Source organism: Eptatretus burgeri, chromosome 11, assembly GCF_056783735.1.
Source record: "Eptatretus burgeri isolate ZD-2024b chromosome 11, Ebu_testis_v1, whole genome shotgun sequence".
Lineage (NCBI taxonomy): Eukaryota > Metazoa > Chordata > Myxini > Myxiniformes > Myxinidae > Eptatretus > Eptatretus burgeri.
The window spans coordinates 69211320-69223726 of NC_140971.1; the positions used below are offsets into that span (position 1 = coordinate 69211320).

At 43.7% G+C, this 12407-nt stretch overlaps 1 protein-coding gene across 2 annotated transcripts in view; it reads right to left on the minus strand.

Moving 5' to 3' along the window:
* LOC147017309 (tyrosine-protein kinase HCK-like) overlaps positions 1-12407 on the minus strand; it is a 28904-nt gene that overhangs the window by 942 nt on the left and 15555 nt on the right. For both annotated transcript variants that reach the window (XM_085846804.1, XM_085846805.1), the window contains exons 5-13: positions 11653-11751; positions 11348-11451; positions 10805-10954; positions 10378-10530; positions 5759-5938; positions 2272-2348; positions 1648-1801; positions 1200-1331; positions 1-848 (exon numbers count right to left, since the gene is read on the minus strand). The exon at positions 1-848 is cut by the window's left edge and continues 942 nt beyond it. In XM_085846804.1, coding sequence (XP_085702930.1) covers positions 646-848; positions 1200-1331; positions 1648-1801; positions 2272-2348; positions 5759-5938; positions 10378-10530; positions 10805-10954; positions 11348-11451; positions 11653-11751 — 1252 coding nt within the window. In that variant the 3' untranslated portion in view covers positions 1-645. The remainder of the gene's footprint in view (positions 849-1199; positions 1332-1647; positions 1802-2271; positions 2349-5758; positions 5939-10377; positions 10531-10804; positions 10955-11347; positions 11452-11652; positions 11752-12407) is intronic.

Here is a 12407-nt window from a genome sequence, read left to right on the forward strand (position 1 = left end):
CGGTGGGGTAAGGCATTAAAATGGAATGTTAGGAACCCGAAGTCCCAGGTGAAGGCATGATCTGATCTGACCTGATATACTACCATCTCCTTTTAACCAGCAGTGACAACTAAGGGGTGACCCATGGATTAAATCAACATGACATCGATCGAGGTACGATAACCGCCGTGGGAAGCAAGGAGAAGAGCGTTAACCCTTCACGGTGCAGAAAGGTTAACCAACAAAGGAATAATGCCCAAAATATCAGCTCCTCCTTGCTTCACACGGTGGTGAGCACACCTCGATCAACGTCCCGTTTCCATCCATGGTCTACCCGTCTGCCGATGCAGATCGACACTAGCCTTCACCTGAAGGATTATAAGTGGTGATCCATTGAGTGGTGATCCATTGAGCTCCCGGCACGTGGACTGATGGGCAGTCACAAAGTCACACACCCTATTGCCCAGTGAAGCACAATGCTCATGTAAAGTTCCTCCCCAATGTGGAACACTTCAGGACAATGAATCGCAGTCATGCCAAGCTATGTGACTGACTTAAGTACCTTATGCTATAAAGATTGAAAATGAAACCTGGTCCCCAGAAGAACACAACTTCAGCAGCATTAGAGCAATTCCAATCTGGGATACGGTGCAGTTTCTTTAAGGGTCAGGGCTGCTTCTGATACTGCCCCTCAGTAGCCGTATAGAAGTCCTCCAGAACACTCTTGAGATAATCGAACGTTGGCCGGTCCTCAGGCAGTTGCTTCCAGCACTGGTTCATAATCTCGTAAAGGGCGTCAGGGCAGTCTTCAGGGCGCTGCATGCGATATCCTCGTTCTAAGTTCCGGATCACTTCTGGGTTGGTCATTCCTGGAAGAAATACACATTGTCATTTCATAAAATTCCCAATCAAAGTGAACCCCCCTCCCCACCACTCCGACAATAATCATATTTCATTAAACATTACTCAGCGCTGGCAACCTGCCTTGCATTTCCAATTCTCCTCGACTCACGGTTATACAATCTGCATTCGAGTTGACTTGAAGATACAAGATGGAAGGATTCGAGTGGTACATTCAAATCCAAACTAACATTCTTGTAGAGATTTTAATGCCACCTGCTTGGTTGTCACTACCTCCGACACCACAACGCAAAACAAGTCGTGGTATGGCTGGCGTGTTATTCCCATGTTGTGACAAAGAAAAGAAAGGAATATCTCACCAGGGTAGGGGATACGTCCTTTGGTGATGATCTCGACCAGTAAAATACCAAACGACCAGACGTCAGACTTGATGGTAAAAGAGCCATAATTTATTGCCTCTGGAGCAGTCCACTTGATGGGAAATTTCGCTCCTGCAAGGTCAAAAAAAAAAATATATATATATATATATATATATATATATATATATATACATATACATTCATTAGGATAATTATAATTCTCTGTCTGAACAATTTGTTTCTCTGATATTTGTATAAATACCTTGTGTATCATCTTGGACAGGCTAGCAAAAACCAGGCAAGGAATAAATAAATAAATGAATAAAAATTATAAAATAATGAATCAGACTTCTTGATAGTCATGGTACTTGTTAGTAGTCATGGTCTACAGCCATTTTGAAGACCCCTCCTTCATTGTGAGAGCTTCTTTTGGTGCTACAGTGCTCACCTTCACGGGCCGTGTACTCATTGTCTTCGATGATGCGTGCCAGGCCGAAGTCGGCGATCTTGCACAGAAGTTGCTCGTTGACGAGCACATTGGCAGCACGAAGATCCCGGTGGATGTAGCGTTTGGTCTCGATGAACGCCATTCCCTCTGCAATCTGTGGACAGCATGCCAATGCGGCCGTCCAATTTGTAGATGGGTACGGGTTTGTGGAACAGACACCAATAGACACGTCCATCCGGACAGATCCAAGTCTGGTTACTAGTGTCATTATACATTGATGGACAGTTTAAACAGTAGGTTTTATCAAATGGTACTCAATTAGGTTGTGATTACTACCGTCAAGCTGCCATCTCACGCATTAGCCATTTGTCTGAGCAAGAGAGCCTGAATGGGTTTCTCTTGATCAAATTCCTCTGTTGAATGAAGGGCGGACAACTCACAACGTCAGTCTTATACTTTGCTTCTCACTGCGGTTAACATATTTTTGTGAACTTTGAGAAATGAAAAAGATTTTCAATTTGGTAAAACCTGTCGCTCTCATTGGTACGGTGATAGAACAATAACCTTTGACATGACCCCATTTCATTTGACATGACCTACTTCATGATGCTTAACCATACGCACCTGCGCTGCCATGTCTATGAGTGTTGGCTGCTTCAAGTGCATGCCTTCCGTGGTCTTGAGGAAATCCAGTAGACTACCTGAGGGAGAAGACAGACACTGGAAAAACTGCTTGCATCTGTGCACGTCATACGATAGCTGTGGGATGTTCAATAAATTCTCAGAATTAGTTACTTGTAATGCCTGGGCCAACCAACACTTATTTTACACACACCTATTTGTATTCGATGGTATCCAGGTTACTTCTATCTACCTGGTTGTTTGTGCTTATTTATGAACATGGTAGGTACCCCTGCAAAATGTTTGTATGCAAGTGGTGTATGAGGCGCTGCGAGGAGGAGTGATGTAAGGGACACATCGGCCATTTTGGAGTTAATGCCATATAGCACTATTTTAACCCTTCCCCTATCATCCGAGCCTATCATCATCATATCATTAAAAAAATGTCGCTTACATCACTCCTCCTCGCGGGGCCTCATATACACACATACAAATACACTTCATTTCCCCGTTCTTAGAATTTAAAAATAAAAACAAATTGGCAACAAAAAGTGAGCCTGGGGCCCACGGGCTTGCTCGTAGTCCAAAAAACACCACTTTTGTTTCTCATTTTCGACATATTGTAAACATCATCATTATCATCATCATCATCACGTATAGTTGTATACCAAACACTGTCCAGGGCAGCAATTGCTGTTGAAGCAGTTTCTCGGCCTGGAAATACACCAGGTGTGTTTCACGGTTTCCCCTTGCCTTCCCAGTGGCAGTCAGTAAGAAAAGAAAAAAAAAAATTTTCTTATTCAAAATACAACTTTACTTAAAATAAATATTGAAGCAATAAAATAAAATGCTACTTCTTGGACCACATCTCATTCCTAGAACCCCCCCCCCGAACACCCCCATGTAAATATGATGTCTGAAAAAGAACATGTTTAATCACCACTCGAAGGGGAGAATTAAATGAAATCAAACATACGCTTCATGTTGGGTCAACTTCCAAAATGGAAAAACGATGACGTATCTCTGGTTTCATTCGGTCGGACATTCTTTACCAAATGTATCTGCCATTTCACAATATCTCTTTGTTGGACGACACAAACGACAAACGCTATGTTGAGCACAACCCCTCCCCCCCACCTCCCCACCACCGAAGCACTTCCCTCTACCCCCACCTCCCTCCATTTCTCCAAACCACCCCCTCTTCTTTATGAACACTTACTCAATATTCCATAAACACATGATCATGTGTTCGGTAGTCATTAATTTTTAAAAATGTAATTCTCAACCAAGCAGAACTCCAATCATGCAAGTGGAGGCAACTGGAAGACATCGAGCGCCTCCTGGCGAACAGTGAACAACCACACGCACCGAGGTTCTGAGTAATCGCGACGTTATCTGTCAGGTAGTTGACAGGAAGACGGTGAATTTGTGATGGATGACGACAAACACAAATGTCAGCTTCCCGCCAGCTGTGCCAATCGCACGTTGCAGTGGAAAATTTGGTTGTGCAAACCAAAACGATCACAGTCTCCGGGATAATTCCTGGAATAACTCGAGCATTCGTAAACCTACCAATGCAACTGCGTGGCAATTGGTAAGGGGAAGTAAACGGGTTAATGAGACAAACTGAAACATCTCAAACGGGATTCGGGTTATTGTGCTATAAAATTGCGTTATTGCGCATAATGAGCATTTGAGTTTAACATTCTTTGTTTAGACAGGTAGAGGCAGAGGCGGGTGAAGAATAGCGGCTTGATGAGGGTCAGGCTTGTTGGTACGACTTACTCAGGAAGTACGAGTCGATTATAAAACTGTGGCAGGAGCTACGTGATCAACGATTGACACTTTGGGGACAATATATTAACAAGTTCTCCAAGATCGCAAACATCATCCTCATCATCAATGTACCAGTCTCCTTACTGAGCGTCGGTGCTGCCAGAGCAGTTTCATGGGCAAGGGTTACGCTGGAAGGTTTGCCATTACCTTACCAGCAGTCAATCAGGGCAGCGATTTAGAATTAGTTCAGGGCGCCAGCGATAACTCTCGTGTTCTTCGCTGACCAATGCTGGCAGACGGGTCCTCCGGCTTAATGTCCACCTGATGGATGCCAGAAACACTGATGAATCACCCTGCCTGCGAAACACCACTGTGGCAGTTTATAGCTGGGTCAGGATCCAGAACTCGGCTAGACAACTCAGAAGTGAGTGTGCATCCTTCTCGGCTCATACGTCAGTCATAAAATCACAATGATAATCGTGATTTATGAACTTAACAGCTCAGGATTTGAGAAACGAGTCATCATCATGATCATCATCATCTGGATGTCGTGAGGGTTTGGGACAAGATGATCGGCGAACCTGATCCAGGTGAAAGAAAGAAATGAGGAAAGAATAAAGATTGAGATTGTGAAGAGTAAATGTGCTTACAAATATAAGAACAAGCCTGGCGTTGTTAATGAGGTATTAGAAAAACTTGATGAAACATCGAGTGTGAGGTTTACAATCTTTGCAATTAGTGAGCTGAATGAAACATGCCGGATTAACTGTCTGTCTGCCGTTCATCATTCCGTGCATCATTATTTTCATGGTATGAAAGAGTAAAACTGGAAGCCATTCGGGCAAAACGCATCTCAACGCCGAGTTTTAGCTAATTAATATTAAATTTTCAATTATATATTTGTCATCATTTAATTCGCTACTTATTTCGACATTACTGAAATCGAGTGGCTTGGAGAGAGCATCTGAGGGGCAGCGAGTGATAAAGTACCTGTTACAGGCCCTGGGTTTATGTCAGCGTAAACTGAAGCGGTTTTTCTATTTTTAATAATTTAACCTTTTAAAAATCGCTTTAGGAAGGTTAAACTTCCTTAAATAAAAATATAACACAAAAACATGAAGGAGATTATCAAAATGAAGATGCAAGTCCAAAGAGGATGTAAAGACAAAACTTGGGTGCAGTGCTGATGCCACTGCACTGGTATCATTGTGATAAAGGCAGTAGCATTAAGGATTTACGCCTGGCTTCATGATTAGGGTGGTGGGCTTGGGATCCGAGGACCCCGCGATGAAATCCAACTTTGCTGTTAAATTAATACCAGGTGGGGTTGACTCAGCCTGTCATCCTTCCGAGGTCGGCAAAATGAGTGCCAGCACGTGTCGGAGTGGCGACCCGTCCAGGATTGTGTCCAATAGCCAAGAAGACTGCTTTGGCAGCCCCAACGCTCTGTGCAGAGTATGGTCCCAATGGATGGATGAAGGATTTGGATTTTCAGAGGGGGGTGGGGGGGGGGGTTATCATGACACTAACAGATTGGCATTTAAAACCCTGTCAGCTAATTTATTCAGGGAGATGATAATCTTTACATGGCTTCATGATAAGGTACATGTTAAAACTGTAGGGTCTCTTTTACTCATTTTTATTTTTTACTGAATATGTGCGAAAGGATCCTGATTCAGACCGTCGAGACCCGCTTCCATTGGCCTCGGCGCACCTTTCTCCATGAACTCGGTGATGATGTAAATGGGCTCGCTGCTGACAACGGCATACAGGCGAACCAGACGGTCGTGCTGAAGGCTTTTCATGAGGTTTGCTTCCTCCAGGAAGGCTTCTGGTGACATGCTTCCGGGCTTCATGGTTTTGACAGCCACTTTGGATCGATTGAGGTATGTCCCTGGTGGGAAGATATTGATCTATTGTTACCAAAAAAAAAAAAAATTCCAAAGTAAAGTAGTTGTGTTTTTCATGTATCCCATTGTACTCCTCCATTTGCTCTCTTCACATCCATAAATGAGTATAGGCAATACCGACGGATTAACAACATGCTCCATGCTGCAGCACACCCAACTGGCACCATGCAATAGACAATTAATTCACAAAAAACACTGGTGATACTTGGAAAGGTGTGACTGCAGTCAGGAGATGCTGAGATTGTTATGATAATCGACACATATATATATATATATATATATATATATATATATATATATATATATATATATAATGTTGGGTCTCACCATCTGCTTATTGTACTCGCATAATAACCCCCCCCCCCCCCCCCGCTATCACACTCCCTGCCCAGGAACAAACCTTCCACCTGGGCACACGTCGGTTGAACAGTCCAGTATGAAAAGATTTGATGGTCGAAACATCAGCCCTGAGCCTACCTACTGGGCAGCTACACTCAGTAGTGAACTGTCAGTAATCTAACCCCTAACTTGTTTGTATAATACATGTAGTCAGTTGCGAGACCTTACCAAGCCATTTTTACAATCTCTCTTTCTTCACTTACAATACCTTATAATTTCACTGTGCACTCCTCGATTCATCATTCTACCTGATTTCACATCAGCTCACTTTCCATACCCCTAACGAGTAAACACAAGCCGATAGGAACAGACAATATTGTCCTCTGCAAGCCACACCAGTATCTGTCCAGATATGCGTAGCTCCTTTCCGTTCGGCCTGTCCTGAGGGTGGGATAGCGTCGCTTCCTGTTCTACCCGCACAATAGGGAAGCCACAGCAAACATTGCATGTCCAAACAGTAACATTTTCCAGGAACTTCACAAAAGATTGGGTGCTCATTATGTAGTCTTGCCAATAATGTATTTCATGCTCAGCAACAGGACATTGCGGAAAAGGGAGCATATGCTACGCCTACTCGATCGAGTTATTCAAGCACAAGTTAAGTGTGACATAACTTTACATTCCTCAAGATGTCTCGATGCAGGTTATCGTATGAAAGACACAAAGCTCGAGGTAAGTTTTTCGTCCTTTCAGTGCCTTCACAAACATCTCCGAGAAGTTTACATGTGGTGAGAAACTCATCTATTTTTCGTATAGCAGGCAAACAGAACAACATACAAGTCATGAGGGGTGGTCAGAAAAGGTCTCTGTTGAGAATACATATTCCAACCATACCTCAAAATAAGGCTCAAATGTGATGGATTTGACAGGTGTGTGGAACTGCCCAATTGGTGCTTCACAGGAAAGGTGCTGCATCACAAAGCATGCCGTCCCAGTGGACGTTAAGATGGGAACCTGTTTACAAGAATTAGGTGGTGGACAATAAAGATCCAAAAGTGGCATTCGATAAAGAGGAGGCGAGTTATTGCTGGCACCCTGAACAAATTCCAAGAATTCCCAGCCAGGATACCACTCAGAAGGTAAAGGCAAGCCATCCATTGTATTCCTAGCAATGAGATAGCTGCAGCAGCACTGAATCTGCCTTCCGGCGGACTATCGCAAGAAAGGAGCTCGAGTGCAAGACCCTTAACAATAATTATTGCACTCAAGCTCCTTTCTTGCGTATGCTATGCCTACTCAATGCTACTGCTCGTGGCATGCTACTGCTGCTATAGCATGCCTTATTGCGTATGCTCTGACTCGAAATGTAAGCAAACACCAAAGTCTCTGTTTTATACCATCTATTAATTATCCAACATTATGCCCTCTGCTCTCTGTCCTCTGACCCTCCCTGTCAGTCGTATCCCAGGATACATGCACTCTTCCAGTAACCCCTTCCTGGTTAAATTTCCAGCATCCAGGCTGACTGCACAACTCAAAACTCCTTTATTCCCTGCTACTCCTGTCTATAGAACCATCTTCCAGAGGCGATTCTGTCTCACTCTTCCCTCCATGACTTCCAGCAAGCAGTGCACCGCCATTTCTTGTCATCCCCAAAACTTTATTACCCTGATTAACCTTTCCTAGCCCAACCATCTTACTTGCTAGTTTCAGTGTTTCCTCCCCTCCTCCCTCTCCTCTTTTCCCGTTCATTCATTGCCTTCATGCTTGTCGCACTGTCAGTTCTACCTTACTCTTCCACGAGCCTCGCTCCGGTAAATAAGAAGCAGTGGCACCTGGAGGTGAATGAAGGAACCATGAGATGCCTTAACATTTAGCATTTCTGAAAATGGCAAAACTACAACATGAAAAGGAATCTCGGTTGTTCTGGACGCCATCTTGATTCTGAAGGAAGGATTCACGGTACATGGTCACCAGTGTTAAAGTCATAATCCTTGTGGCCTATAACCCCTACAATGCCTACATACCAGTTTTCTGCATCAAAATCCATCAACTTCCCAATGTCGAAAAATCGTCAATTTTGATTGTCCCGTGCTCACCACTATATTTCAGAGGCACTTCTCCCTCGCAAGCTTGAAGCTCCATGGTCCATGGTCCATCAATAATGCATTTAAAGTTTTGTGTTGATTGGTTCAGCGGCTCAAGATCTTTGAATTCTTTTTCGTTTTTCTTTCCCCCCAGTAAATCCAAGATGGCCAACAAGCCATTGGACCAATTAGCTGCATTAAAGGATGTGCACTCGATCTCAAAACGAGATTTCAGAACAAACTGTGAAGTGGTACGCATATCAGTGGAGCATCTCTGAGGAAAAACGTGTCAGAAAATATGTTGGAATAATAATATATATATATATATATTATATATATATATTATTATATATATATATGTTGTTGTTCGTCTTTCAGCTGCTCCCGTTAGGGGTCGCCACAGCGGATCATCCGTTATGATCCGCATACTGATTTGGCACAGGTTTTACGCCGGATGCCCTTCCTGACGCAACCCTGGTCGCCTCTTACGACACAGGGATCAGGATTGGGTTTCGCCATGATTCTGGGCTGCCCTACACCCTCTCATAGCGTGGCCCAGCACAGAGCACCCGTCCTCAAGCGATCCTCCAACCCAAGCCTCCGAGTAGCCGGATTACAGGCGCACGCCACTACGCCCAGTATATATTATTATATATTACCTAAACTCTCATCTTGTATATATGTATGTATGTATGTATGTTCCCGAAATACAGCCAAAACAGTACACGATAGCACAAAAATGTAGGGCCATCTTACTCACCATTCTCCTGCGGTGTGCAGCATCAAGTTTCGTTCAAATCGGGCAACGAAAAAAATTATTAAAAAATCAATTACCGATTCAGTCAAGTACTCTTCAGGAGAATTTGATCAATGCAAACAACCTCAGTGGTGTAGTTTTCTGGAGCTATCTTCTTTTCTTTTTTTCTTGAAATGATTTTTTCATCAACCGCTGTCACAATGGGTTTATGGGTCGTCTAGTAATGATAACAAAAACCCCAGGAATAACAATAGGCTTCCAGCCATATTGTGGAATAATAATGATAATGATAATAGCAAGAAATATCAGGTCACGATGTAAACATCACCACAATGGGCCTCACGTTTGCCGAGTGAATGTTTTTAAACAGCTCAGAGTACGCATAGTCTTAACGAGAAACAGGAAATATAATTTTCCACGAGGTGGTTACCTGCACGCTTAGCCTGTCCTTCAACCAGAGACTACACTATCTTGTAAAAAGTTTGAAGTCTTTGTTTATGCATTATTCTGTCACGGCCAAACTGTAGCACCTAAAGCTCCCAAATTTTGGATGGTGGTACTTCAGAATCTGGGCCAGGTTTTAAGCTACCACATGTTGGCCTTGACATCTGTTTTGAGGCCACCAAAGGCTGCCATAAAGTGGAAATCAGGATGTGGGTCAGGCAGTGTTACTGCCGGCCCACAGGCAAAAAGGTAACCATCATGAGGCCAATAACTACATCGCTTCTCAATGTCCAACATGTCCCAAAACCCCCGCCGGGAAAAGCTCACCCAGCCGGGCAGTGTCGGGTATTAACCCCCCCCCCCAATCCTCGCACTCCCACCCCCGCCTGCCCAGACAGTAGCCCCCTGATATCCCTGATATTCACAAACAGAACCAAGTTAATATCCCTCATGAATAGCATGTTTTTGATATTTACCATCCGTTCACACTATTAGATTTTAATCGATTTGGAATTTAACTGAGTGTTGATCATGTGACTAAAGCATGATCTTCCTCTCGCTCTTAACAATCGAACTCGCACCAAAAGGAATTGACGTACACAATGGCTTAGAGAAAAATGTCACAATAAACAAATAAGTGAGGTTCGTTAAAACATTTTTTTCAAAGAAGTGGAAGATAACGTGACATTATGATGGAATAAAGAAAATGAAAGCCATAATGGTCACAATTCACTTAAACTTGAACTTTTAAAGTTTGTGAGTCGCCCCAAGTACGAGTCGAGTCAATGGAACTCACCCATCCAAACCTCTCCGAACTGTCCCGCTCCGAGCTTCTTGAGAAGTTTGAGGGAGTCTCTCGAGATCTCCCAAGCATCTTTCTCCCAAGGACGCTGAGGTTTTGCCGATATGCAAGCTTTGCTGAGTTTTTGGCAAAGGCCGTCTGACTGCTCTGTATGGACAGAAACAAAAGCCGTGTCCAATTCCAAAATACACCGAGGGTGGAGCTCGTGGTCGGTCATTATGAACAATAGTATCTCAATAAATATTGTACTCAAACTCCGATTCACAAATCATTACAATCATCAAAACCAGTTTCATCAATGTGTGTAGTGGAAATATTATGAGGTTACGAGGCTACAATCATTATAATCACCACAAACACTAGATGTCCGAGTTATCGGTGCAGCATGCACACCACAAAGGGAAAGTATATCCACACTCACTGGTGTAGTGTTGCACGAGTTCATTGAGTGTGCCAAATGTGTTCCGTGCAGAGATATAGTAGCCGCCACTGTCCAGGTTTCGGATTTTGTAATGTTTGACGACGTCACCTTGTTCAGGTGTGTGATCACGAACCGACAACGAGTAAGAACCTGCGGGTCAAAGGGAACACAAGTTGATAAAACAGCAATCATAGGATGCAACGTCATTATAAATGGCTTTTGAGTCCCACGAAGATGGCTTCCAGGGTCTGGTTCTCGAACTAAAGCTTTTTTTTTTTTTGAAAAGCAGGCTGGACAATCAAATAATTGGCCCACGTGATGATTTTAACATTTTCTGGAGTAAATGAGTTTATATAATCCAATACGTGTCTGCATAAGCTCCATATATGTCTGTAAACCAACAGGACAATCAAGTTAACAGAAGGTGGACACGTGGTACGAAGGTGTTTACTTATACCACCGGGTTATGGCACCGAGTGTGATAAACCTCAATGGAATGAGAAACGGTGGGATGGGCATTGGTGGAGTTGGACCCTGACGCACCTTGTGAGCTCTCACTCTCACGCACAAGGAATGAGCCAATCTTGTTCCCCTGCATGAGAAGCTGTCTTTCGGCATCCTTCCTGGTTAGGCCTCGGAAGAACCACCTGCATGGGGAGGGGTAAGCAGACAGGAGTTTGGATGAGTCATGAAATAAAAGAAAGTAAAAACAGACATCATACTGAAAAGCGTGGCTTTCAGCAGGAATGTGATAGCATCTCTTCAGTTAAACAGACAGTACACTCACGATGACAGCAGAAAATGCACTGGAAAACAAACATATTTGGATTACAAAACATTTCACTCACTCTTCCTTCTCCAAAGAATCTCTTTTTGCCACGTAGTTGCTCGGGACATATCCCTCGTTCCCGGACTTTGGACATCTCGCTCGCCACCAATCTCCATCACTGTGGACATCATGGGATTCTCACTCCACACAATGGTACTCGTCACGTCACACCATGCCACTCATCACTTCAATTCATGCCTCCTTTCATCATCTTGCGCGATAAAAAAAACTTTCCTCATAACTCCACAGATCGGGAGTCATCATGTCACACCTGATGTCATCTCATCACCACATCGTGCCTATCGTCGTCTTTTTACACCGTACCCTTCTCAATCACATCATGTGGTCTTATGTTTGAGAAAATTCCATTCAAGCACTTTCTCCTTTGATTTCATCAGGATGCTGGATTATCTCAAACCTCTCCTCATAGTGCCCAATCTTTTAGCGTTTATGTGTGCAGTGCTTCAGCATGAGGTGCTCAAACCATCTGCATGATACCCTGGGTTAAACTTTGGGGGCTAGCTTATCATTCTTTCGTATGCAGCCCGTGGCTGATGGTTGCATCATTGCTGGGAGCACGGCTATGCCGCTGATGCAGTGCCCCCCGTTTCCAGTAAGCTGGTACTCATTTTGCTGACCTCAGAAGGATGACAGGCTGAGTGAACCCACCTGGTATTATTTAATGGTCGGACAGGGGCTCAAACTCAAGACCTGAAGATCTGAAGCCAGCAACGTTAACCGTTACGCCAACATCAGGCTTCGGGGCCAATCTAT